This window comes from Carcharodon carcharias, chromosome 2 (assembly GCF_017639515.1).
Source record: "Carcharodon carcharias isolate sCarCar2 chromosome 2, sCarCar2.pri, whole genome shotgun sequence".
NCBI classification, from domain to species: Eukaryota; Metazoa; Chordata; class Chondrichthyes; order Lamniformes; family Lamnidae; genus Carcharodon; species Carcharodon carcharias.
In genome coordinates this window covers 159,570,873-159,597,431 of record NC_054468.1, presented here as the reverse complement: position 1 = coordinate 159,597,431, position 26,559 = coordinate 159,570,873, and the positions used below count along the sequence as shown (strand labels likewise).

Genomic DNA, 26,559 nt, shown 5'->3' with positions numbered 1-26,559 from the left:
GCTGCTTCAGTTGGTGTTGTTATTAATAAAAGCTTTTTTAATGTCTGTTCTGTAGAAATTCTGATCCTTTTGTAATCTCTTAATCCCTAAATTGTCAATGTGAGAAAATACTGTGATGTTTGTGATTAGTAGAAGTCACATTAACTGTAAATTAATTTATTTTATATTTATAGGCACATTTATTTTGAAAATATAACAAAAACAAAATAAATAGATTTTTAAAATTAAGGTGAGTTTGTAATCATTGAGTTGTAGTCAGTAAGTTTGCTCTCAGTAATGTTAGATAGTTAGACCTCAGCAAGAGTATTGTATTCAGTTTTAGTGCCACACTTTAGAAAGAATTGGAGGTGAGTAAAGAGGAAATTTGCCAGAATGGTACCAGGGATGAGGGAATTCAGTTATGAGGAGTGACTAGAGAATTTGGGATTGTTCTCTTTACAGCACCAAAGATTAAGGGAAGATTTAATGGAGGTGTTCAAAATTATGAAACGTTTTGAAAGAATAGTTAGGGAGAAACTAGCAGAAGTGTTAGTTACCAGAGGACAGAGGTTTAAGATAATTGTCAAAAAAGCCAGGGACAAATGATTAGCAATGTTTTTACTCAGTGAGTTAGTTGTGATTATCTGCAATGCATTATCTGAAAGGGTAATAGAAGCGGATTCAATCGTAACTTTCAAAAGGGATGTGGATAAATACTTATATTCAGGATACAGAGAAATAACATGGAAAAGAGGGGAATTGGATAGCTCTTTCAAAGAGACGCGCAGACATGGACTAAATAGCCTCCCTCCGCGCTGTATAATTATGATTCTACAATATCAATATGGGGAAAATGCTAGGAGTAACCATGTCGATTAATAAGTAACATGGAGTGAATTTCTCCTGTGGCACTCGCAATTGTCCACCATAATTTCAGCAGAAGATTCATGGGAACGCCATGTAAATGATATGAATTTCTGTCGGTTTCTCCCGTTAATTCGGGTAACTTAGTGGAAGACCGGTGTACACTTTTTTCCCGAGTTTTCCGAAGCTCTTCTGCCTATGTTACGGTAGACAAACATCGGAATTCCTATGGAAATTCAGCCATCGGTATCCACGGATTTTTCTACCGAAGTTACAACAGTTGATCGGGAGAAGTATGCTTGAGGAAATTCAATCCGTCGAGTTTCGCCAACTTTAAGGCTGGAGTGTCAACAGATAATAGACTATAGGAGTGAGTTTCATAACAATGATAGTTGCAAGTCATATTTTTAGTTGATGCAAACTTTTTGACACTAGCAAATTATAAGACCGTCACAAACTTTTCGATGGGGACTCTTTTGATGCATCTCGCAGGGTTCGGGAGCGGGGGTGCAGTTAGAATCGGAGCTTTAAATGAAGTGACAGCGTGCCTCGCTCGTTATTTGATCTTCGATACATCTTGACTTCTAACACAAGAGGTACTGTGCTGGCTCCTTGCAGTCGTGTTGGTGTACCATACTTTGCAGACACAATGTCTTTTGATGTGTCTTTTTAGTGGGCTAAAATGTACGGGAGTGGAAAGCAGGGGAATAACATTAACAGAAATTACCTGGAAAAACTCAGCAGGTCTGGCAGCATCGGCGGAGAAAAGAGTTGACGTTTCGAGTCCTCATGACCCTTCAACAGAACTCATGAGGACTCGAAACGTCAACTCTTTTCTTCTCCGCCGATGCTGCCAGACCTGCTGAATTTTTCCAGGTAATTTCTGTTTTTGTTTTGGATTTCCAGCATCCGCAGTTTTTTGTTTTTATCTCTGGGGAAGAACATTGATGTGCGGTGTTGCGTGTTGCTGGGATGGCTGTGTGTTGTTGCGGCCTCTGGCCTCTAGGTGTCTCTGGCTGTGCGAACTCCCTCTCTCCCTCCCTCTGCAGAGCCGCTGCGATTGTCCGCTCCAGACCCACACTCTGCGCCCGCCGCCATATTGCCTTCCTCCAGCACCGCGGTGAGATGAGAGTGAAGCGCGGCCGTTGTCGCCGCTCTTGACTCTCTGCCGAGTCTTAGCTCCAACGCCTCGACTCCTGTCAGCGCCGACGGCCCTTCCCACTCTCAACATCCGAAAGAAAGGAGTGAAGGCGCTGAGCCATGGAGGCCGTCAAAGCCTTTAATAACGAGGTCTGTATGAGCCGCGGCTGTTTTTTTTTGGGGGGGGGGGGGGGGTGGGGGTGAGATTTCTCAGCGGCGCAGGCGGTTGGTAGCTGGGCCCTGGGCGAGTAACGGACGATGGGGAGCGGGGCCTCAGGCAGGAACAGGCCTATCGAGCGTGTCATTGCAGCAAAAAAAACAAAATAATAAACAGGCCCGTAAACCGGGGCCTGAAGTCATGGTCAGTGCGGCCACCCGGCGGGGAGCGGGGATCCTCGGTAACGGGCCCCAGGGGGAGTTATTCAACGTTAGGGTGAAATGTGTGTTTGTGTGGGGGAGGAAGCCTCGCTCCTCTCTCACGCACTACCCACCCCGGCAACGGAAATCCCGCCGAGCCTGGGGCCTGTTCAATAAATGGACGGCAGCCGGTCCCCGGGGTGGGGGAGGGCCCATATTAGCCGGGCTCTCCGTGACCTCACCAGGAGGCGCTGATGGTGCCTCTTCCACAGGGCCTTCTCTGCGCATTTCTGTTAAGTGCGGCCCTGAGCCCCGCTCTCTCATTTGACGCCTGCCCGCCCAGGGGGATGGAGATCGCCCGGAGAATGCGTTTCCTGCCCTCCTCCGTTGAAGCTATGTTAATGCTGCAGGGAGCCAGGAAGCCAAGTTTTCGACTTGTCTTCAGAGCGCTTTTTCATCCCTTTGCTATTTTTATTCAAAACAAACAGTTTTGTTCGAAGAGGAGAAAATATTCGACGTTTACCACCAATGCTGGCTTTTAATGACTTTCGTAAACTAAAGTAGATAAAATTAATGGATCTGGAATGTTCTCTGTTCAATTAGATGCTGCATATTTGCCAAAGTATCAACAAAATTAAACTCAGACATTTGTGGCAACATTTAGAAGTATTTTGTATGCACTTCGAGCCAATGTTAATGAACAATCAGTAGGGATATTTTTTCTAGGGATAAAATAACAGTACGATGTTGAGGGTATTTTAAAACTTCATAACAGGAAATCTAATCTTATCAAACGTTTTCCTCCCTAAATCAAGGAAATTGCTTCTCCTTACACGAGCCATATCGATTATGATCAACAGGGTTCCTCAATTAGGTCCAAGTTTGCCCATATGGGTACCCTCATGGTCTGCAAGGACACTGAGTTGCTATCTCGTGGAGATTGGACAAAAGAAAGACTGGTGGAGTGTGCTGCATGGATAGAGAACCTTAGTTGAAGGGAGGAAGTCAATTTTGCACTGCTGCCTACCATGTGGTAGGGCAACAAGCATGAATGTAGGTATTGCTGAGAGTTATTCTAGGCAAGGGTGGGAGGCTTGTCTTGATCTTGGTCATCTGTGCCAAGAACCGTTGAATTTATTTAGAGTTGCCTATATGAGGATTCTATTTGATTCTTCTTGCATACTCCCTCACTTGTGGTTTCTATCCTTAGAAAAGAGCACAGATTGATAAATCTCACTGATAGTGGCTCTTAAGCTGGTCAGCTTGGGGGCTTGCAGAAAGTCAGAAAGGAACAAGCTGGATTCTGCTCTCCTTGGCAGTGTGTAGGAATTGTGGGGTTTTTTTCAAGATTGCAGATTTCGTATGTTAATTGAATTTTTATCTTCTAGGCTTTGGGCCTAGTGCTTACTAGTATCCTTACAGAAGTTGAAAACTATGGATTTTTTCTGTGATATATAGTATAGCTGCAAAGATATTTGAAGGGGTGGATAAAAGATTTGATAGCATCATTTAATCCTTTGCTCTTAACTAAGACACAAGGCAGTGGTGTTCACTGTCATTCATTCCATGTGATTTTGAATCCATTTATGTTAATGGGCAGAAAACTAGGCAGTGCACTTGTAGAAGTATGAGATCTTGCCAGTATCATGAGGTCTTAGAAAGTTACTCCAGAATATCCGTGCAGGCATTTCTGGAAGTATTGCCAGGTTTTTTGCAGATACTGCTGGCAGATATGTGATCGGTTACATTCTAAATGCCACCTTGAGTATTGGGCTAACTGGTAGGATATAAAAGACTTGTATTTATAGACTCGCTTTAACAATCACAGCTCCTTGTTGTCATGTAGGAAACACTGCACTCAATTTACATTTGGCAAGCTCCCACAAACAGCAACATGATAGCCAGATTATCAGTCACTTTTTGTGATTTTTTTTGAGGGATAAATATTGACCAGAGCATTGTAGATAATTTCCCTAGTCTTCCATAGTGCTGTGGGATCTTTTGCATCTACCTGAGCAGGCAGATGGGGCCTTAGTTAATGTTTCAACCAAAAGCTGGGACCTCTGACATTTTTGCTTTTCTTATCTTTCCAATATGCTGGGAAGGTCACGATGCAGGTTTAGCTTGAGCCATATACCAATTGCCCAAACGTTCCTTCTCTATGATTTAGAATCTTTGGAGAACCTTCTGCGTCTTAGTCAGCCCCTTACATATGGTCTACTTTAAGTAGTTCCTAATGTGTAAGTATGCTACGTGGTACTGAACCTAATGTCTGGACTGTCAAAGTGATTGACACTACCTGCTGACCTTTGTAGATCCGCTACAATGAAGGAAGGCAAATGTCCATGTATAACTGATTAGGGAATGCTGAGACTTGGAATGACGCCTGCTGGAACATGTTGCCTGGCGAAGTCTGATGCCACAGGCTGTTGCATCCGGAGTTCAATGCCTGACAGGATGGGTTTGCAGAATAGCAAGCAACTTCTGCTGAAGCTGTGCGCTTCTAATTGATAGAAATTTTGTTTAATGTGTGATGTGCCCCCATGTGACCAGGCAAAGAGTATTAATGCATTTAAATGTTTCATGGTTACCTGTGTTGCTCAAAATAACACTCCTAAGCTCCAGCTGTTTGCAGTCCACCTAGTGAAATATACACTTGTCATTTGTTTAATGAAGCTAATAACAGTCCCCTTTTGAGGTAAGGTGGCTTGAAAATGATACATCTGGCAATGGAACCTTTGTGGCAGGCATGGTTATCCAATACCTGAACCAGGCAGATCTTCCATACTCCAGGGCACTGTTGATGGTTGACTTGTGGTCAGCTGGTTCACTAATAAAACCTGGAGAAGTATACCCTTCACTGGGGACAGGGATTAATTCTACAACCGTCCAGCATCTGTCCTTTTGAGGAAAGGGTGTCTCCTCTGCATTGGACAAACAGAAATTTTGCAGAAATACATTTCTCAATAGTGTGATCTGATTGAAAAATGGGCATAGACTTCTGCCAGTGCCAGACGTTTGACTTAATAAAAGTTCTTTACAGATAGTTGTGTGCTGAAGAAAGCACTGTGTATATGTGCAAATTCAAACAGGAGTTTGTGGTGTAATCACATAGCCAGTTATTTAATTTGGGGATACAAATTTTAGAGGAGCATGCCGCATCTACCTCTTGGCATTACAGCTAATGGAATCCACATCCTTCTAATGAAGAAGTGAGAGTCATCAACTGTACCGCAGCTGACAAGTGATCCAAAAGGTTGATATGAAACTTGAGTTTATTTTGACAGGAAAGGACATTTCAGTGTTTGTTACTTATGTTGGTCTGACTGCTTAATTTCACTTACCACACGAACTGAAACTGGATGGCATTTCAAATAAACTGACCACGTTCTGTACAAATTACTCTCTTGGGTGCTAAAAGAAATCTGTCCAGGTGGTGTGCCAAGAACAGGCTAAGAATCACTGCAAATTATGCATTTGTAAGACTGGTATAAGAAGTTTAAAATTAACACAATATCATGTAGAGGAAACCAGAAATATTAATCAAAAGTGTAATGGTGGTGTTTTATAAATATTCACTGGGAGTTTCCTATCCTGTGACTTCCATGCTAAATTTCAGTCTGAGAATATTGAATCATAGAATATTACAGCACTCTAACAGGTCATTTGGACAATAAAGTAGGCCTTCATGTTACATTTGATTTGGATAATTATTTGGAAAACTAGATCCATAAACATCTACAGTTATCTGAACTGAAAAATTGAACGTGCTTTGTGCCTTGCCTTTATCAAGGTGGGTAATTTGCTCTTGTATCACTCCATACTAACCTTTGGGACCAGCATGAGATTGGTTTGGGTTAGCTTTGACTTTAATTATATTTTTCCCCTTCCCAGGAAGTGACTTGCAAATGTTGTCTTTTTTGAGACTGGGAACATAGCAACAGCAGCAGGTCATTCAGCCTTTTAAGACTGCTCCGTCATTTAATTAGATCACACCTGAGCTGCATCTTAATTCCATATACCTGCCATGGCCCCCTTGCATAACAAAAAACTGTATCAGTCTCAGTTCTGAAAATTTCAGTTGACCTAGCCTCAACAATGTTTTTGGGGAGAATATTCTAGATTCATCTGAAGAAGTGGTTTCTGACATCCTGAACAACCTGGATTTGGCCTTAAGGTGATGCTTTCCAAACTTGAAATTGTTTCTGTACCTACTCTTTTGATCATCTTAAGCATCTCAATTAGATCACCATTAATCTTCTATATTCAAGGCCATACAGATTTATGCGACCTCCTAATTTTAAGCTTTTAACCTTGTATTCTGGTGCTATGAATCTGTACTGTATCCCTCCAAGACCATTCTTGGGGTGTGGTGCCCAGAACTAAATGTGGTACTCCAATTGGCGTTTAACCTGAGCTCCATAGACCTGTAATTAAGCTTCTCCTTTGAATTCTAGACCTCTTGAGTTAAGGCCAACATTCCATTATCTTTTTAATTATTTTGTACCTGCCCACCAGCTTTTACTGATAACTGTACTTGAACGCCTAAATTTCTCTGCTCGTCCTAGCTTCTTGCCATTTAGAAAATATTCTGATCTATTTTTCTTGGGTCCAGAGTGGATGACCTTCACTTTCCTACGTTGGGCATAACATTGGCAGATGGAGTTCACTAATGTACCAATATCCCTTTTATTTTTCTACTCTCATATATACTATTTATGGTGCCACCTAGCTTACTGTTGTCATAAAACTTAGATATATTCCTTCATCCAAGTCATTAAGCATAGAAAAAAGTTGAGGCCCAAGAACAGATCCTTTGGGGGCACCACAAGTCGCATCCTGCTAGTTTGAATATTTACCCATTGTCCCTATTCCCTGTCTTCTCTCTCTTAACCAATTCCTTATCCAAGCCAGTAGGATGCCTTCTATTCTACATGCTTTCATGTTTACTATCAGTCTCTCCTACAAATAACCATGTCACATGCTTTCTGGAAGTCCATATAAATAAAATCCACAGATGCTTTTCCTATCACATTTGTGACCTCAAGTAGGTTTGTTAGGTGTGAATTAACCTTTACAAATCCATGATGCTCCTTTCTGATAAGTTTATATTTGTTCAAATGCTGAGTCACTCTGTCCCTAATAACAGCAACTTTCTCTCAACTAACTAACAGGCCTATAATTTCTTAGTTTTTTTTCTTCTGTCCTCAACTGGCAACTTTCTAAACCAAGGGGGAAATTCTTGAATTGGAGAGAATTTTCCTACTTAACTCATTTAAAAACCACAGGGTGGAAACCATTACGTTCAGGAGATTTGTCTCTGCCTCAGAAGGAGGTGGAGATGGGGTCATTGAATATTTTTAAGGCAGCAGTAGATAAATTCTTTAGGCAAGGGAATCAAAGGCTTTCGGGGTTAGATGGGAAAGTGGAAATCGAAACATAAGATGATCAGCCATGATCTTATTGAATGACGGAGCAGGCTTGAAGGGCCGAATTTCTTGTGTTCTTATGTCTTATCTTTAATATCATTAGTGTCTTCATTACTTTGTTTTTTTCCCCTTGTATTTAATCAAATTAGTTCCTCCCTTTGATTTATGTTTAGTTTGCCTTGTATCTTTGATAGTTTATCCTTATCTTTTATTGTGAAGATTGATACAAAGTCACTATTTAGTAAATCTGCCATTTCCTTATTTTCAATTACAATATCACCTGCACCTCCCATTAATGGGATCACATTGCCCTTAGCTACTTCCTATCTTTCAATACATTTATAAAAATCTTTAGTGCTGTCCTTGATGTACTTGCAAGCTTTTGCTCTTATTCCTTCTTTTGCAGCTCTTGCCACTTGTTTAGTATCCCTTTGCTATCTTTACTTCTCCCAATCCATGGAAGCTCTGTTGTTCTTTGCTTTTGTCTAAGCTCTTTGCTTTATATTTATACTTCTAATTTTATACCATCTCTCACTTCCCTCATTGACCAAGATTGTTTATACAGTTAGAAGAACTCTTTATCTTTAGGGATATTTGCATTGAGGTACATTAGGCCTTAAGTACAGAAACAAGCTATTTGGCCTGACTGGCCTATGCTGCACGTGAGTCTCTTCCCACTCCTTTTTATCTAACCCTATCACCATATTCTTCTATTCCTTTCTCCCTCAAGTGCTTATGTAGCGTCTACTTAAATGCATCTTCACTAGTTGCCTCAATTACTCTTTGTAATAGCAGATTTCACTTTTTTACCATTCTTTGTATAAAGACTTTTCTCCTGCACCCCCAATTGGATTTATTGGCGACCATCGTAAATTGTGGCCTCCAGTGAGTGAAACTATTTCTTTAAGTCTATCCTATCAAACCTTTTCATGATCTTAAAGATCTCTATTGGGTCATCCCCTCCTTCTGCCTTTTTCTGGAGAAAAGAGCCCTAGCCTCTTCAACTTTCCTGATAAGTATATAATCTCAGTTCTGCTCTCATCCTTGTGAATCTCATTTGCATCTTCTCTAATACCTCTGTATCTTTTTTACAAATGGAGACCAGAACTGTGCATGTGTGGTCTAACAAAGATTCATTATAAGTTTAACATAACTTCTCCGCTTGCCCATTCTATCCTTTTAGATATGAACCTCAGTGCTTGGTTTTAAAATTTTTAAAAATGGCCTTATTATTAACCGGCCTGAAAGCAGGTGTGAATGTATACTTCTTTGCTCCTATACCCCATTTAGACTCTTATCCAAACTATATGTAGTCACTACATTCTTCCTACCAAAATATATCACCTCGCACTTACACATATTGAAATTCATTTGGTAATTCCATGTCCATCCCTGAAATTTATTAATGTCATCTTGTGGTTTATCGAATTCTTTCACTATGTTAACTGCAACCTGAGATTGGTGTCATCTGTAGATCTTGAAAATGTTCTTCCAATTCCCCAATCCATATCATTAATGCGAATTATGAGTAATAGTGGCTCTAGTACTGATCCCTATAGAACACCACTACCACCTTTTGCCAGTTTGAGGAGCTACACTTAACCCCTTATTCTTGTTTTCTGTTTTGTGGCCTGGTTGGTATCCGTTCTGCTAACTGCCCCTTGACTTCACATAGAAAATAGAAGCAGGAGTAGGCCATTTGGTCCTTTGAGCCTGCTCCGCCATTCAATACGACTATGGCTGATCCTCTACCTTAACGCCATACCCCCGCTCTCCCCGTGCCCCTTGGTGCCTTTAGAATCTAGAAATTTTCTATTTCCTCAGATATATTCAGTGAGTTGGCCTCCACAGCCCTCTGGTAGAGAATTCCACGGGCTCACCACTCTCGGAATGAAGAAGTTTCTCCTCATCTCAGTCCTAAATGGCCCATGAGGTTGTGACCCCTTGTTCTAGACCCGCAGCCAGAAGAAACATCGTCCCTGCATCCAGTCTGTCCATCCCTGTCAGAATTCTGTATGTTTCAATGAGACCCCCTCTCATTCCCCTAAACTCCAGTGAACACAGGCCTAGTTGGCCCAATCTCTACTCATATGAAAATTCTGCCATCCCAGGAATCAGTCTGGTGAACCTTTGCTGCACTCCTTCTATGGCAAGTATATCCTTTTTTGCGTAAGGAAACCAAAACTGCACACACTACTCCAGCTGTGGCCTCTCCAAGGCCCTGTATAGCTGTAGTAAGACATCCTTGCTCCTATACGCAAGTCCTCTCAATGGAGGCCAACATACCATTTGGCTTCTTGACTGCTTGCTGCACCTGCATGCTTGCTTTCAGTGATTGGTGTACAAAGACACCCAGCTCGCTTTGCACATCAACATTTCCCAATCTATCGCCATTTAAATAATCTGCCATTCTGTTTTTCCTACCGAAGTGGATAACAACACTTTATCCACGTTACGCTGCATCTGCCATGTATTTGCCCCCTCACTCAACTTGTCTAAATCGCCTTGAAACATCTTAACATCCTCCTCGCCACTCATATTCCCACCTCGTTTTGTCTCATCAGTAAACTTGGAAATATTACATTTGGTTCCCTCATCCAAATCATTGATATATATTGTGAATAGCTGGGACCCAAGCATTGATCCCTGCGATATCCCACTAGTCACTGCCTGCACTCTGAAAAAGACCCATTTATTCTTATTCTTTTGTTTCCTGCTTGCTAACCAATTCTCAATCCATGCCAGTATATTACCCCAATACCATATGCTTTAATCTTGCACACTAACCTCTTATGTGGGACTTCATCAAAAGCTTTCTGAAAATCCAAATATGTCACATCCACTGGTTTCCCCTTATCCGTTCGGCTAGTTACATCTTCAAAAAAACTCCAGTAGGTTTGTCAAACATGATTTCCTTTCATAAATCCATGTTGACTTTGTCTAACCCTATTGATATTTTCTAATTGTCCTGTTATCACATCCTTTTTAATAGACTAGCATTTTCCCTACCACTGATGTTAAGCTAACTGGTCTGTAATTCCCTGTTTTTTCTCTCCCTTTTTTAAATAGTGAGGTTATATTTGCCACCCTCCAATCTGCCAGGACTGTACCAGAATCTACAGAATTTTGGAAGATGAAAACCAATGCATCCACTATTTCCATGGCCACCTCCTTTATTACCCTGGGATGTAGATTATCAGGTCCTGGGGATTTATTGGCTTTCAGCCCCATTAATTTCTCCACTGCTTTTTCAGTAATACTAATTTCCTTTAATTCTTCCTCCTCACTAGACCCTTGGTTCCCCAGCATTTCTGGGAAGTTATTTGTGTCTTCCTCCATGACGACAGAACTAAAGTAGTTGTTTAATTGCTCTTCCATTTCCTTGCTCTCTATTATAAATTCTCCTGTTTCGGACTGTAAAGGACCTACATTTCTCTTCAATCTTTTTCTTCTTACATACTTATAGAAGCTTTTACAGTCCTCTTTTATGTTCCTTGCAAGACTTTATTTTTCCCCTCTTAATCAATCTCTTGGTCTCCCTTTGCTGAATTCTAAATTGCTCCCAACCCTCAGACTTGCTACTTTTCCTAGCAACTTCATATGACTCTTCTTTGGATTTAATACTATCCTTAATTTCTTTTACTCACCATGGTTGGGCCACTTTTCCTGTTGTGTTTTTGTGCCAGAAAGGAATATATAACAGTTGCAATGCATACATTTGTCCTTAAATATTAGCCATTGCCTATCCACTGTTCGCCCTTTAATGAAGTTCCCCAATCTCTCTTAGCTAACTCACGTCTCATACCTTCGTGGTTTCCTTTGTTTAGATTTAGGACCCTAGTTTCGGATTGGACTACTCCACTTTCCAACCTAAGGAAGAATTCTATCATGTTATGGTCACTGTTCCCTAAAGGACCCCACAGAACAAGATTATGAATTAACCCCTTCTCATCGCACAAAACCAAATCTAGGAAAGCCTGTTCCCCAGTTGGTTCCTCCATGTACTGGTCTTAAAAAACACCTCGTGTACACTCTAGGAATTCATCCACCACAGTATTATTGCTAATTTGGTTTGCCCAGTCTATATGTGGATTAAAGTTACCTTTAATTATTGTAGCACCCTTGTTACATGCATCTCTAATTTCCTGTTTAATATCATTCCCTACCTTACCACTAAGATAAAAGCAAAAAACCGCGGATGCTGGAAATCCAAAGCAAAAACAAAAATACCTGGAAAAACTCAGCAGGTCTGGCAGCATCTGCGGAGAGGGACACAGTTAACGTTTCTAAATCCCTCCCTCCTGCACCATCACTCCAGCCACGCATTCATCCAGTCTATTCTCCTATTCCTGATCTTGCTAGCTCACATGTTCTGACCTTAGTCATGAGTCTACTATATCTACTACGATCTTATCAAAGGCCCTTTGAAAATCTAGATATGTCACAGCTCCTATGTTATCCTTGTCTAATCTTCCTTTTACTTCAAAAAATTCAATAAGGTTGATGAAGGGTTGCCTTCCCTTTTAAAAACCATGTTGCTTACTCCCTTCTGTTTTCAGTTTCTAGATGTTTTTCACTGATACCTTTGAGTAAAGATTCTATTATTTTTTTCTACCTTTAGTATTGAGCTATAGACCTATAATTCCATGAGCTTGTTCTGTTTCCCTTGCTAACTATAGGGATCATATCGGCTGTCCATCAGTCCACTGACAGAATTCTCTTTTCTAATTAAATTTGATACATATGCAGTAGTGCCTCTGATCCCTAACTTTTAATATGGACATGCAAGGCCTTATAATCTACCAGAACACAAACACAAAATATTGCAGGTGCTGGAAATCTGAATAAAAACAGAAAATGCTGAGAATACTCAAATCTGACAGTATCTGGAGAGAGAAACCGAGTTAACGTTTCAGACTGATGACCTTTCATCCTACGAATACTTTTTGAACCTCCTGGTGATTTGTAGTTTTAACAGTTAACACTAGTGCTGCTGAGTCTATTGTGGTGAATTCCTGCCTCATCCTTCCATAATCAGCCTTATTTAAATGTAGGACCTTGTTTTGTGACTCACCTTTCTTGCTTGCAAACCTAATATAAATTCTATTATATTATGGTCACTTAGCTGTTTCCTTATCTCTAAATTTTTGATTTCGCTAAACCTACCATGGCCTGTTTTCTTGTTTGTTCAAGAATGTATTGTTGCCACACTGTCCCAAATGCAATCATCCAATCACTGCCTTTGAGACTCAAGCTGTTCAACTTCTCCCAGTCTATGCCAAAGCTAAAGTCTGATTATAATGGGAGTGATTTTGGAGCAAACTTTTCCAATTTCCATCCTTGTTTGTCCCACTACTTTATCCTTAACTGGTGGTCTAAAAAAATGACTCCCAGCAAAGTTCTGAAGTCTCTTCAATTCTTATATTCTACCCAGAGTTTCTACTGTGTTCTTACTCTTGCTTATGAGTCTCCCTTTCTAATGTTGTATAACTGTCCCAGGTCAACATTGCTTCTACAGTTTTAGTTTCCCTTTTCTTTCTCAGGAAGTTATAGCTGCAGCCTGTTTTGTGGCATTCAGAAATAAGGACATAGGACTTTTGGCCCTTCCAGCCTGCTGTGCTATTCGATAAGATCTGATATGATTGTGATGGCACCTAAATGTGTTACAGGCTGCTTTTTTAGTCATTGCAGATTGATTTGACAGAAATTTTCATTTAGTGATCACTATTCAATGTGGAAATTGACTGATTAATGCTTGACAAACATGTTTACAATTAGAGGGAAAAGTCTTCAGCCCTATTTGATCTGAAATTAAACCGTTGGAATGCAGCTATGTAAATGGGAATATTTTTTGAAGTGTAACCATTACTGTGTTTCAAAGTAACTGATGCCAAAAAGGAAAAATATTTAATTTTTATATCACTGAAGCCTCTCAAGGTACTTTAAAATATTGTGACCTTATGGAGGCAAATGTGACAACCATTTTATGTTCAGTTAATTTTTCTTCAGTTGTGGTTGGTGAAAAAGGAATTCTAGCTAGGATACAAACTGTTCTGAGTCTTCCCACAGGATCTTTAAATGACCATTGCAACAGGTAGCACCTTAATTTCCCATCTAATTTGAAAGATGGCGCCTTCAGCAATGCAGTTTTCCCTCATCTCTACACTGGAATGCCAACCTGAGTTATGCATTTGTGGTCTGGAGTATTAGTTTAGATTATGTATTCAAATCCTGCTTAAAGCTACAAGTTTGTGTCTCAAGCAAGGATGCTATGAACAGTCTACTTTAACTGAACTAAACTGAGTTTGTTGGAACAGAAGAATAGGAAGAAACCATTTAGCCCCTTAAGCCTATTCTGCCATTCGTTAAGATCATGGCTGATCTGCAACATCGCTCTGTAAACCCAACTTTGTCCCATCTCCCTTCACACCTTTGGTTAAGAAAGATTGATCAATCTTGGATTTAAAATTATCAGTTGATCTAACATCAGTTGTTGTTTGTGGAGGACAGTTCCAAACTTCTACCACTGTGTATTGGGAATATTATTTCTAAATTGAAAGTATCACTTGGAATAGTGAGGGGAAACCTTAGCCTTGTGTGCTGCAAAATCGGTTCAAGTAGATATGTTGTGTTTAGTCCAAGCTAGGAATGGGGTTGAAGTGGGACGAGACTACATACTGATTGTTTTTCAACACAGGAATTGCACGCTCATGGAGGCTAGGAAAGAAAAATTGGTAATGGAGGGAATGGGTAAGAAGATGCAAACTTCAGATAATTGTTGGAGACTGACCTTAAACTAAATTTTTTCTAACTCAGGCATGCACACACCATATTTGTGCTCGTATGTCATGGAGCCATTATGCTCAAAGATTGAGGCCACTCGGCCCATCAAGCCTATGCCAACTTTCTCGAGCAATCAAGTCAGGCCCATTCCACTGCTGTAACCCTGTAGCCATGCAAGCTTATTTCCCTCAAGTGCCCATCCAAATTCCTTTTGAGATCGTTGATCATCTCCACTTTCACCGTCATCGTAAAGAGTGAATTTCGGATCATTACCACTCTATATATAAAAAAAGGCCTTTCCTCACATCCCCTTTCTATCTCTTGCTCAAAACCTTAAATTTGTGTCCCATGGTCCTTTCCAATTAGCTAATGGGGGCAGCTTTTCTTTGTCTACCTTTTCTAACCTGTCACAATCTTGTACATCTCTGTCACACCTCCCATCAATCTTCTTTGCTTCAAGGAGAACAACCCCAGCTTCTCCAATCTAACCTTGTCACTAAAATCCCTCACCCTGGAACCATTCTGGTGAATCACTTCTGTCCCCCTTCAAGGGCCCTTACATCCTTCCTAAAGTGTGGTAAACTGAACCAAATGCAATAATTGGTTGTGGCCTAACCAGAGCTTTAAAAATATTTAGCATTTCTGCTTTTGTACTCAACACCTATATTTATGAAGTCTAAGATCTCATATCTTTACTAACTACTCCCTCGATATGTACTGCCGATTTCAAAGATCTGTGCATGTAAATCCCCAAATCCCTCTGTCCCTGCACACGCTTTACAACTTTGTCATTAAGTCTGAATTGCCTCTCCTTTTCTCTTTAGCCAAAATGCAACACCTTACACTTCTCTATTAAATCCATATGCCACTTATCTGCCTATTCTACTAGCCTATCAGTGTCCTCTTGCAGTTGATTGGTGTCATCCTTTATGTTTGCCTCTTCTCCATGTTTGGCATCGTGGAAAATTTTGAAACTTTATTCTGTATTCCATATCCATATCATTTATCTATTTCAAAGAAAGTAGTCCCAACAATGATCCTTGGGGAGCATCACTGTCTTCCATTCTCCAGTCTGGAAAAACAACCATTTACTACAACTTGTTTTCGGACCATAAGCCTGTTTTTTAAAAATCCAGCAGACATTGACCCTCATTCCATTATGCTTCAATTTTATTAACCAGCCTTTTATGGTGCACTTTGACAAATGCTTTCTCAAAATCCATACAGACAACATCCATTGCATTCCCTTCTTCAACCTTCTCTGTTAACTTCCATCAAAATGTAGTGTTGGGGACTCAGGCCCTGCAAGTGATGCTAGAGAAGCTGGGGGTGAACAAGTGATTTGCAGTTGACTCCATGACTAAGCCTTGTGTAAGGACTAGTAGTGGGCTATTTATATTTGTTTTCCTTTTTCTCTTGTCGTTAGTCTCTCCATTTCTCAAGCCATTAATTCCTAACTGGCATATGGTTCAAAGGATACTAGTCACCTTCTAGCATCTCCGTCAACTAACCATTATGTATTCATCTTTGAACCCTGGCAGAGTTTTAAGGCAGGAATTGTGTAAACGTAGATGATGTGCGCACACACCGAACAGGGGTTAGTGGACAGTAATAAGAAGAAAGCACTGTAATTGATTTTTCCATCCCTTGTCGACTGACAATAAGGAGTATTGTACACCTCTTTTGCTGCTCTGATGGGAACACAGACTAGATTGAATCTGGGTCGTGTGGCTTACTGCCGCCAGATAAACTCACTAAACCCTCGGGTGAATTTCCCATATTTTAAATAAGTAATTATAATTTTTTATGTTTGTAGATTATTGATATTGGGATCTCAACATAACGATTCTACTATCAGAACATACCTTTAACTATAATTTAATAATGAGTTGCTTTGTTTTTGAACAATATTCTTTGACATGTTTAGCTGACAATTTAAAAAGAACTTTAACTTATAAGTGGGGTCATTTCAAAGAACGTCAGCATCATTGCTTCTAATAAGCCTCTTGTCCCTTATGCAATTAAAAGATCATTTGTGTTGGCTGCTCATGCACTCTGTACTAAAGTTCCACCCTTAAGTACACTACCAACACCTTTAATATAGTTCCAGTTTCTTTTCAATGGGCATTTACTCTAATTTGCAGTTTAAATGTTTATTACATCAGAAAGTAGCTAAAGCATTCCTAGTATGGTAATAGCATTTGATTTAATATCGTTCAATATGTGCAGTACAATTAAGTATCAGTGTATTTAAGAGTGGAGTTCAGAAATGGGAAGGATCCATCCGGGGAAATGTAAGGCAGATTAGGATGTGTTTGGAGTGCATATGTGTAAATGCACAGTGCTTAGTGAATATGGTTGGTGAGCTGCAGGCCTAAATTGCCGCAAGAGCTTAGGATATAATGGAGTTCTGGTTCAACTAGGGGAGAATTGTAACTTAATGTTTGTGGCTGTAAAACATCCAGGAAAGATAGGGAAGTTAAAAAGGAGGGGATGAAGGTACTGACCAAATATACTGTTACAGCATTGAAAGGCTTGAGTTATTGTGGGTTCAAAGACAGAATCAATTTGGTTAGAAATAAGGAGCAAGAGAGGAGCTAATGCAGTAGAGAGGAGATGCTCGAGAGGCAAATTTCAGAAAGGTGCATGAACTATAAACTAGTGATAATATGGTGTCAATTATTCGAATATAGTTTGGGATAATAACTGTGTAATGGGGAAACTGTGGGAGTGAAAGGAAAGCAGTGCTGGATCTGGTTTTGGAGAATGGAATGAGGAAGATAGCATATTTCAATGGGGATGTATTTGGGGAAACAATGATCACTATCATTCGATTTAGATTAGTTATGGAAAAGGATAAGACACAATCAAAAGTGAAAATGTGTAACTGGAGGAGAGCTAATTTCAGTGAGCTGAAAGGGGACCTGGTCCAGGTTCAGTTAAGTCAAAGATTGGCAGGCGAAACAGTAAATGAACTTCAAAAGGACGATACTTCAGGTACAGCTGAGATACATTCCCACAAGGGGGAAAGGAAGAGCTCCCTGGATGATTAAAGGTATAGAGATAAAAATGATCCATGAAAAAGGAGGCTTATGATACATGTAAAGGAAATGGAGAGACTAGAGAAGCTGAGATTGTTCCTGTTAGAAAAGAGAAAGTTAATGAGAGAATTAATAGAGGCATTCAAAATCATGAAGGGTTTTGAGAGAGTAATAAGAAATCTTCCACTAGCTGAAGTGACAGTAACCAGAGGATTTATTTAATAATGGCAGAAGAGCCAGTGAGGTGATGAGAATTTTTTGTGCAGCAAGTGATGATCTGAATTTCATAGTAACTTTAAAAAGAGAATTGAATAAATACTTGAAAGGGTGAAAACGGCTGGGCAATGGGGAAAGAGATGAGCATGTGACGAATTGAAAAGTTCTTTCAAAGTACAGACACAATGGGCTAAATGGTCATGTTTGGTGCTGTAAGATTCTGTGTCTCACATCCTGACTTAACCAAAGCCTCTCCACCACCTTTGAGACACATGTCAAGAGTACAATAGAGTACTCTCCACTCACCTGGATAGGTGCAACTGCAGCAACACTTGAGCTTGACACCATCTAGGACCATGTATCCTGCTTTGATTGGCATCTGATCTACCATCTTAAACACCCACTCCTCCCACCAGTGGTGCACCAGGTCTGCAATGTGTACTATCTACAGGATGCACTGCAGTAAGTAGCCTTGGTTTTTTTGACAGCATATATCCCAAACTTGTGACATCCATCAGCTAGTAGGTGCATCGGAACAACATCATCTGAAAGTCTCTCCCTCCCCCCCCCCCACCCACCCACCAAGCAGTCAAGCAGTGCAACTTCTCGATTTGGGCAGACATCTACATTTATTCATCACTGCTGGCTGGCAATCCTGAAGCTCCCTACTCCCTATCCTTACAACACTGTAGCAGTAAATTCATGCAGACTACAGCAGTTTAAGAACACCACCTTCTCAGAGGAATCTAGGTATTGGTAATAAATGCTTCCTAGCCAGCAGCGCCCATATCCAGAGTATGAATTTTTAAAAGAATATTTTTGGAGGAGATAAGAATGCAAGCTAAAGCTTGTTTGTGTGAATACATAATTTTTTTTATCAATGTATTTTCCAAATATAAAATTGTTCAAACTTACTTCATTATGCGTCAAAGCATATACTTCAGACTTGAAGTCAAATTACTTACCCCTAAAGGAAACATTAGTGTTGGTCAGAAGCAGAAATATGACTTGCTACCTTGGAGAGTGACTTGACATTAGAATTTTGTTGTTTCATTTCCAAGGCTTTGATTTGTAGATAACCTGGACTGATGCAGTGAAATTCTTTTTCTTTCGATTGTCAGACTCTTGATTGAAAGTTGCAGATACATGGGAATAGGTTAATAAGCCCCTGAATCCTGTTACATAATTTGTACAAATCACGGCTGTTATTTACCAACTTTCTCTTCATATCCCTTGATAACCTCTCTCTCTCTCCATGCTTCATGATGTCATGACATTAAAATGGAGCAAGTAGAAGAGGCAGGCCCCAGAAAAACCTACCTCAACTGGTACAGGGACTGAACCTTTGCCATTACTGAGCAGCTAACTGACTCTTAGCTAACAAATAAGTCTGTTGTTCTCACTTTTGAAAATTTCATTTAATTGAACATCCCCAGCCATTTGAGGAAGAGAGTGCCAGATTTTCACACATTCCATAATAAAATATTTCATAAAATAAAATAATTGTGGCAATAATGTAACATTTAAACACACACTGTGGACCTCTTAAAAACTAATAATGGGGGTGTTAGAATGAAAAAAAGGAAACAACAGAAATATTAAATAATTACTTTCCATCAGTATTTGCTCTTAAAGTCACAAATGGCATCTTATGTGATTGTCCTTTTCTTTCTCAACCTGTTTGCAACCTGTGACCTGATTGACCAAATTTTTTTTTATTCATTCATGGAATGTGGACTAGACCAGCATTTATTGCCCGTCCCTAATTGCCCTTGTTCAGAGGGCATTTTGGCGTCAATCACATTGCTGTGGGTCTGGAGTCACGTGTAGGCCAGACCAGGTAAGGACAACAGATTTCCTTCCCTAAAGGACAGTGAACCAGATGTTTATTTTATGACAGTCGACAATGGTTTCATGGCCATCATCAGACTTTTAATTCCAGATTTTTTTTATTAAATTCAAATTCCACTATCTGCCATGTTGGGATTTGAACCTGGGTCTCTGGATTACTCGTCCAGTGACAATACCACTATGCCACCGCCTCCCCAGCACCGTCCTTCATCATTTCTCCACAGCTGGCTGGGACTGCATTCCCCTGGTTCCATTCTTATCTATCCAGTTGTGGCCAGAATATCATATGCAATGGCTTCCCTTCCACTCCCCTCACCATTACCTCTAGTCTGCCCCAAGGGCCTATCCTTGACCCCTCCTATTTATCATTTATATGCTGCCCTTCAGCTATCTTTTGAAAACGATGTCTGTATCACACATCGTTAAAACAAATATTCAGAAACAAAGGTTATTTGCTATGCCCAGGAAACTATCACTGCCCACAATATCTCAGGATTTTAATTGAAACTACAAAGAAAGCTTATGTAATTGATCTGAAGCTTGATAAGCAATTAGCTTTTGAATAAATTCTCCCAGTGTTCACTTAATAGTAAGTACTTTATAGCCTTAAGCAGCGCTCTTAGACTTTTGCAGTAACACTGAACATTGGAGGAGAGTTTGTGCTTTGGCTGTCATCGGCTGGTTGCACCAATTACACTGGTTAGATTGCAGTTCAAGTTTCCGCTAAAGTTCATAAACAAATGTAAATCTCCCATGAACTGATGCAAAAGAACGAAATAACAGAATATTTATTTCTTCTTTCCATGAAAAGCATTTCTTGATTTAGTTGAGTGGTAACCTGATGCAGTTTTGGTAATACATCTGAAAGTGGGTCCACCAGCAAAAATAAGCTTTTTTAATAAGAGTGCATCCAGTCCACCTGTGAGTAACTTGATTTAAAATCACTAAAAATGACTTTTTAACAAAACCTATACTATTTAATAGTTTCATTGTACATTAGTCAGTTTCTTAAAATATTAAATATTTTGATATGAAAATCTAATAAAACATGTCCACACTGCTTATTTGCCTAATAAAATGAATGAAATTTGAAGAGCCTTCCTGCTCACTAAGCAAAATCTTGCAGATTGTGGATAACACGAACATAAGTGGTTTTGGGCATAACTAACTAGTTTAAAATTCTGATTTTTTTCTTGCATTGGTTCAGTCAATTACACTCATTTCACTGATCTCACTAGCATAAATAAACAAAACTTTACTCCATTATGTTTTGTGGTATAGTCCTGTGAACAATGCAATATTAAAAACTGCAATCTGGTGCACAATTGCTATATTACACTAGCCTTGGGTTTGTGCAAATATGTCCAAGAATTTTTTAAAAAGGCAATAAAGTCTGTTATTTGGAAAATGTAGAAGAACTTCTCCAGAAATAGCATATTCCTTATTAACACAGGATCAGAATATGGGTAGCATATGAATTAAAATGTTCCTGCATTCTGATTTGCAGTCCAAATAACAGTTAAGCTGGGATTATCTTGCATAATTTCATCAACAAACAAATTGTTCTGATCAAAGGTCATTGACCTGAAACATTAGTTTTGTTTCTCCCTCTGGAGATGCTACCTGACCTGCTGAACATTTGCAGTACTTACTGTTATTTCAGATTGTCCTGAGGCTCCTAAAATTACACAGTTTTAATTTAGCAACAGAATACTATAATAAATACATTATCATGCTGTATAGTAACCCTGACCTTGCAAAACAATGGAGTAGATATTCCTGGTAAAATAATGGTGTCTTAATAATTATGCTGTTACTAGTGTGCAAATCACCCAGGGGACAAAGAGATACCCTGGGAGTTGTACAGAGCTTGCTGGTCAATTGACATTATTTTGCCACTTGCCTCCTGCAAATACATCGCGACCTTACCCTCTTTGTTATTTTTAAGAACTTGTTGGATTTTCACAATTATGACCAGTAAACTCACTACTGAAAGTTAGGGATAATAGTGCAAGAAGCCTAGAGATGAGCTGAGGACACAGACACTTAGAAGTATGACATCATGGTTATTACTGAAATGTGACTTTAAAAATGGCAGCTAAGCATTCTTGGTTGCAGGGTTTTCAGACGAAATGTGGGGGGTGGGGGGGTCGTAAAATTGGTTAATGAAACAATCACAGCTGTGAGGAAGTATGAAATGTTAGTAGGAGCATCAAATGAGCACATATAGATTTAACCAAAAAGGGACAATCACACTGGTGGGAGTATATATTAGACCCCCAGTGAGAGGAAGATAGAAGGGCTAATATGTAGGCAAATTGCCAAGAAGCATCAGGGCAGTAATAGGGGATTTCATCTGCCTAAATGATTAACTGGGATAAATTTAGTGTAAAAGATATCAAATGCACAGAATTCTTAAAGTATATTCTGGAGAACCTTTTTAGCCAATGCGTAGCAAGCCCAACAAGAGAAGGGACAGTTCTTAGCTTAGTTTTAGGGAATGAAGCTGGGCAGGCGGAAGGGGCTTTAGTGGGAGAACAGCTTAGTGATAGTGATCATAATTCAGTTAAATTCAGCGTAGTTATGGAAAAGAATAAAGATGAGCCAATATTAACAGCTTTAGATTGGAGAAAACCAATTTTACGAAGCTCTAGTTTGGCAAAAGTGGGCTGGAAACAGTTACTTGAGGGTAAATCAGTCAGTGGGAGTTATTCAAGGAGGTGATAGTGTTCAGAACTAATATGTTTCAGTAAAGGACCGAGACACCGAACGAGCATGCAGAGAAGGATATGACCAAAAAAGAAAGCTTATGTCAGATGGTAGAGGCTCGGTACACCAGAAAGCATGCAGGAGTGAAATTAAGAAGGAAATTAAGGCAAAGAGGGCATGAAAATTTATTGGAAAGTGGGCGGGGTTCTTAATATTTTGCATCTGTTTTCTCAAAGTAAGGAGCATGAAACAGATATTGTAGTTGTGGAGGACTGTGAAATATTGAGTGGGATAAACATAGTGAGAAGGGAAATATTAAGGTGTTTAGCATGCTTGACATGAATCCCAGGCCTGGAAGCAATGTATTCCAGACTGTTAGGGAAAATAAGGGAAAAGAAATAGCAGAAGCTCTGACCATTATTTTCCAATCTTCTTTGGTCACAGGCATGTTTGTACTATTGTTTAAAAAAGGCTGGAAGGGATGGCTTGAATATTTGCAGGCTGGTCAGCCTAACTTCGGTGGGTGGACAAATTATTGGAACAAATTGGGATAAATCATCACTTAGCCAGATTCAGGACAGACAGCATGAATTAATGGGAACGACATGTCTGACTAGATTGAATTTTTTGAGGAGGTAATGTATTTAATAGAGTCTGCATGGATTTATCAAGGCTTTTGCCCACATGGCAGACTGGTCAGAAAACTAGAAGTTCTCAAGGGAAATATATCAGTGAATTAAACTTGTAGGGGGCATGATTAAGAAGTTTTCAGATGATACAAGAAATAGGCTTGTGATTGATAGTGAGCAAGAAAGCTGTATACTGCAAGAAGGGATTCATGGAAAGCATGTTTCTGGTAGTGGTTATCCTGCAGCTTAAAAATGTACAGGCAAAGAGGGAATGGTGGCTGCCAGAAAGACAAGCAGGACCAGGCAGGTAAAGCAGGGATCCCATGAGTGCAACTTGCTGTCCAACCAGTATTGAGTTCTGAATACTGCTGAGTGTGATGGTTCCCCTGGGGAGTGCAAGCAGAGTCAAGTCCATGGCATCATGAGTGGTTCAGCTACATAAAGTAGGGAGGAAAATAGTAGTGGGGGGAGCAGACTGGTGCTTCTGCAGCCGCAAACACGCCTCCGGGATGGGATATTGCCTTCCTGGTGGCAGGGTCAAGGATGTCACTGAGGGCAGCTGCAGGACCTTCTGAGAGGGGAAGTGAACAGCCAGAAGTCATGGTCCATATTGGCACTAATAGTGTTGGTCGAAAGAAGGATGAGGTTCTGAAGGCAAAGTTGAGAGAGATTGAATTGAAGGACCTCCAATGTTGTAATCTATTTTCAGTGCCCCGTGCTACTGAGTATAACAATAGGAAGGTAAAACCGATGAATGTGTGGCTGGAGAGATGTTGCAGGTGGGAGAGCTTTAGATGAGGCATCAGGACCACTTATGGGAGAAGTGGGACCTGTATAGGCTGGGTGGGTTGTACCTCAACAGGGTCGGGACCAAGGTCCTTTCAGGTGTTTTCCTCGTGCTGTTGGGAAAGGGGGATGGGAACCTAGGAGTAGATTCAGAAGGGAGAGAAGGAGAGTTGGAAGTGGAAGGCAGAAAATTAATAATCATGTTTGGAAGGCAGAGGAAACAAAGTCTAGAAAAAGGCAACAAGAGAGTTTGGCAGTGGGAAAGGATACATACTTCAATACAAGAAGTCTAGGAAATAAGGTAGATGAGCTGAGAGCATAGTGGGAGGATGATCTAACCATTACCGAGACATGGCTGAAGAAAGGGATTGAATGGCAGCTCAACTTCCCTGTTTACAGGGTTTTCAGATGAGGTAGAGAGGTGGATAAAATAGGAGGGAGGAGGGTCTCAATATTGATTAAAGAAACAATTATAGCTATGAGGAGCGATGATGTAGCAGAAAGATTATCAAATGAGGTCATATGGGTTGAGCTAAAGAAAAAATGCGTAATCACACCACTGGGAGTGTACTATTGAGCCCCAACTTATTAAAGGGAGACAGAAGAGAAAATATGTAGACAAATCTCTGAGAAGTACAAAAATAATGGAAGAACCTATGGGTATAAAAAGTGTAGGCTTAAATTAGAAGGGAAATTAGCAAAGCAAAGAGTAGGACATGATAAAATATTGGCAAGTAAAATCCAAGAAAATGCAAAAGTGTTTTTTTATAAATGCATAAAGAGTGGACCTACCAGGGACCATGAAGGTGATCAGTACCGCAGGGTAGAGGATGTTGGTATGATTCTTAATGAAAACATTACATTTGTTTTGTCTTCTCAAACAATACAGGCATTGCAATCGGGGGGTGGGTGGGGGGGTGTTAAGGGGTAGAGTGTGTAAAATTTAAGATGAAATTAACCTAGGGAGCAGCAAAATGATATAACGTCTTTGAAAGTGGATAAATCCCTATGACTGGATAGAATGTATCCTAGTCTGTTAAAGGAAGCAAGAGAAGAAATACTGGCAGCTCTGACCATTCAATTCCAATCCTTTCCGGCTACATGTGTGGTGCCAGAGGACTAGAGGTCAGCTAATGTGCCATTGTTTAAGAAGGGAGAAAGGAATAGACTGAACAATTATAGACCAGTCAGACTGACTTCGTGGTAGGAAAATTATTGGAAAAAAATAATGAAAGACAAGATAAATCTTCATTTAAAAAGATACTGATCAATGATGGTCATTATTGATTTAAGGGAAGGTTGTGTTTGACTAACATTGAATTTTTTTGAGGAGATAACAAGGTGGGTTGATGAGGGTGGTGTATTTGATGTAGTCTATGGATTTTAGCATGGCTTTTGATTAGGCTCACATGACAAGCAGATCACAAAAGTAAAAGCCCATGGGATCCAAGGCAAAATGTCAAGTTGTGTCCAATATTTGTTCAGAGGGAGGAAGCAAAGGGTAATGGTTGCAAGGTGTTTTTGTGACTGGAAAGCTGTTTCCTTTGGGGTTATACAGGTCTAACTACTAGATCTCTTTTTGTGTATATATCAATGATTTGGACTTGAATGTAGGGAGTTAATTAAGAAGTTTGCAAGCTATACTGCAGTTGGCTCTATGGTTGATGATGAAGAAAGCTGTTGATTGCAGGAAGATATCAATGTATAAATCAGGTGGGCAGAACATTACAAAATGGAGTTCAGTCCAGAAAAGTGAGAGGTAGTATATTTTGGGAAGGCTAATAAGACAGGGGAATACACAATAAATGGTAGAATACTGAGAAGTGTAATGGAACAAAGGGACCTTTGAAGTACAATAGCTGCAAATTTGTGAGGGTTGTTGGACAGATAAAGTGGTCAAGAAGGCATACAGGACACTTGTCTTTATTAGCAAAGGCATAGAATATGAAAGCTGTGAAGTTATGCTGGAACTGTATAAAACACTTAACCAAAACAAAAATACCTGGAAAAACTCAGCAGTTCTGGCAGCATCGGTGGAGAGGAGCACAGAGTCCGCATGACTCTTCAACAGAACTAAGGAAAAATAGGAAAGTGGTGAAATATAAGCTGGTTGAAGGGGTGGGGGGGTGACAAGAAGAGCTGGATAGAGGGCCAGTGATAGGTGGAGATAACCAAAAGATGTCAGACAAAAGGACAAAGAGGTGTTGAAGGTGGTGGTATTATCTAGAGGAATGTGCTAATTAAGGGTAGAAAGCAGGATGAGCAAGGTACAGGTAGCCCTAGTCGGGGTGGGGTGAAGGAATTGAAAAAGGCTAAAAGGTAGCGATGAAACAATGAATGGAAATACATTTAAAAATAATGGAAATAGGTGGGAAAAGAAAAATCTGTATAAATTATTGGAAAGAAAAAGGAGGGGGAAAATCAGAAAGGAGTTGGGGTTGGAGGAGAGAGTTCATGATCTAAAATCGTTGAACTGAATATTCTGTCCGGAAGGCTGTTAAGTGCCTGGTCGGAAGATGAGGTGCTGTTCCTCCAGTTTGCGTTGAGCTTCACTGGAACAATACAGCAAGCCAAGGACAGACATGTGGGCATGAGAGCAGGGAGGAGTGTTGAAATGGCAAGCAACAGGGAGGTCTGGGTAATGCTTGCGGACAGACCGAAGGTGTTCTGCAGAGCAGTCACCCAGTCTGCGTTCGGTCTCTCCTTTTAGCCTTTTTCGGTTCCATCACCCCATCCCACCCCCATTAGGGCTATCTGTACCTTGCTCGTCCTGCT

The 26,559-nt window shown here is 40.2% G+C and overlaps 1 protein-coding gene across 2 annotated transcripts in view; it reads left to right on the top strand.

Moving 5' to 3' along the window:
• The first annotated feature begins 1,888 nt into the window (after positions 1-1,888).
• scaf8 (SR-related CTD-associated factor 8) overlaps positions 1,889-26,559 on the top strand; it is a 195,190-nt gene continuing 170,519 nt past the window's right edge. For both annotated transcript variants that reach the window (XM_041217396.1, XM_041217387.1), the window contains exon 1: positions 1,889-2,133. In XM_041217396.1, coding sequence (XP_041073330.1) covers positions 2,104-2,133 — 30 coding nt within the window. In that variant the 5' untranslated portion in view covers positions 1,889-2,103. The remainder of the gene's footprint in view (positions 2,134-26,559) is intronic.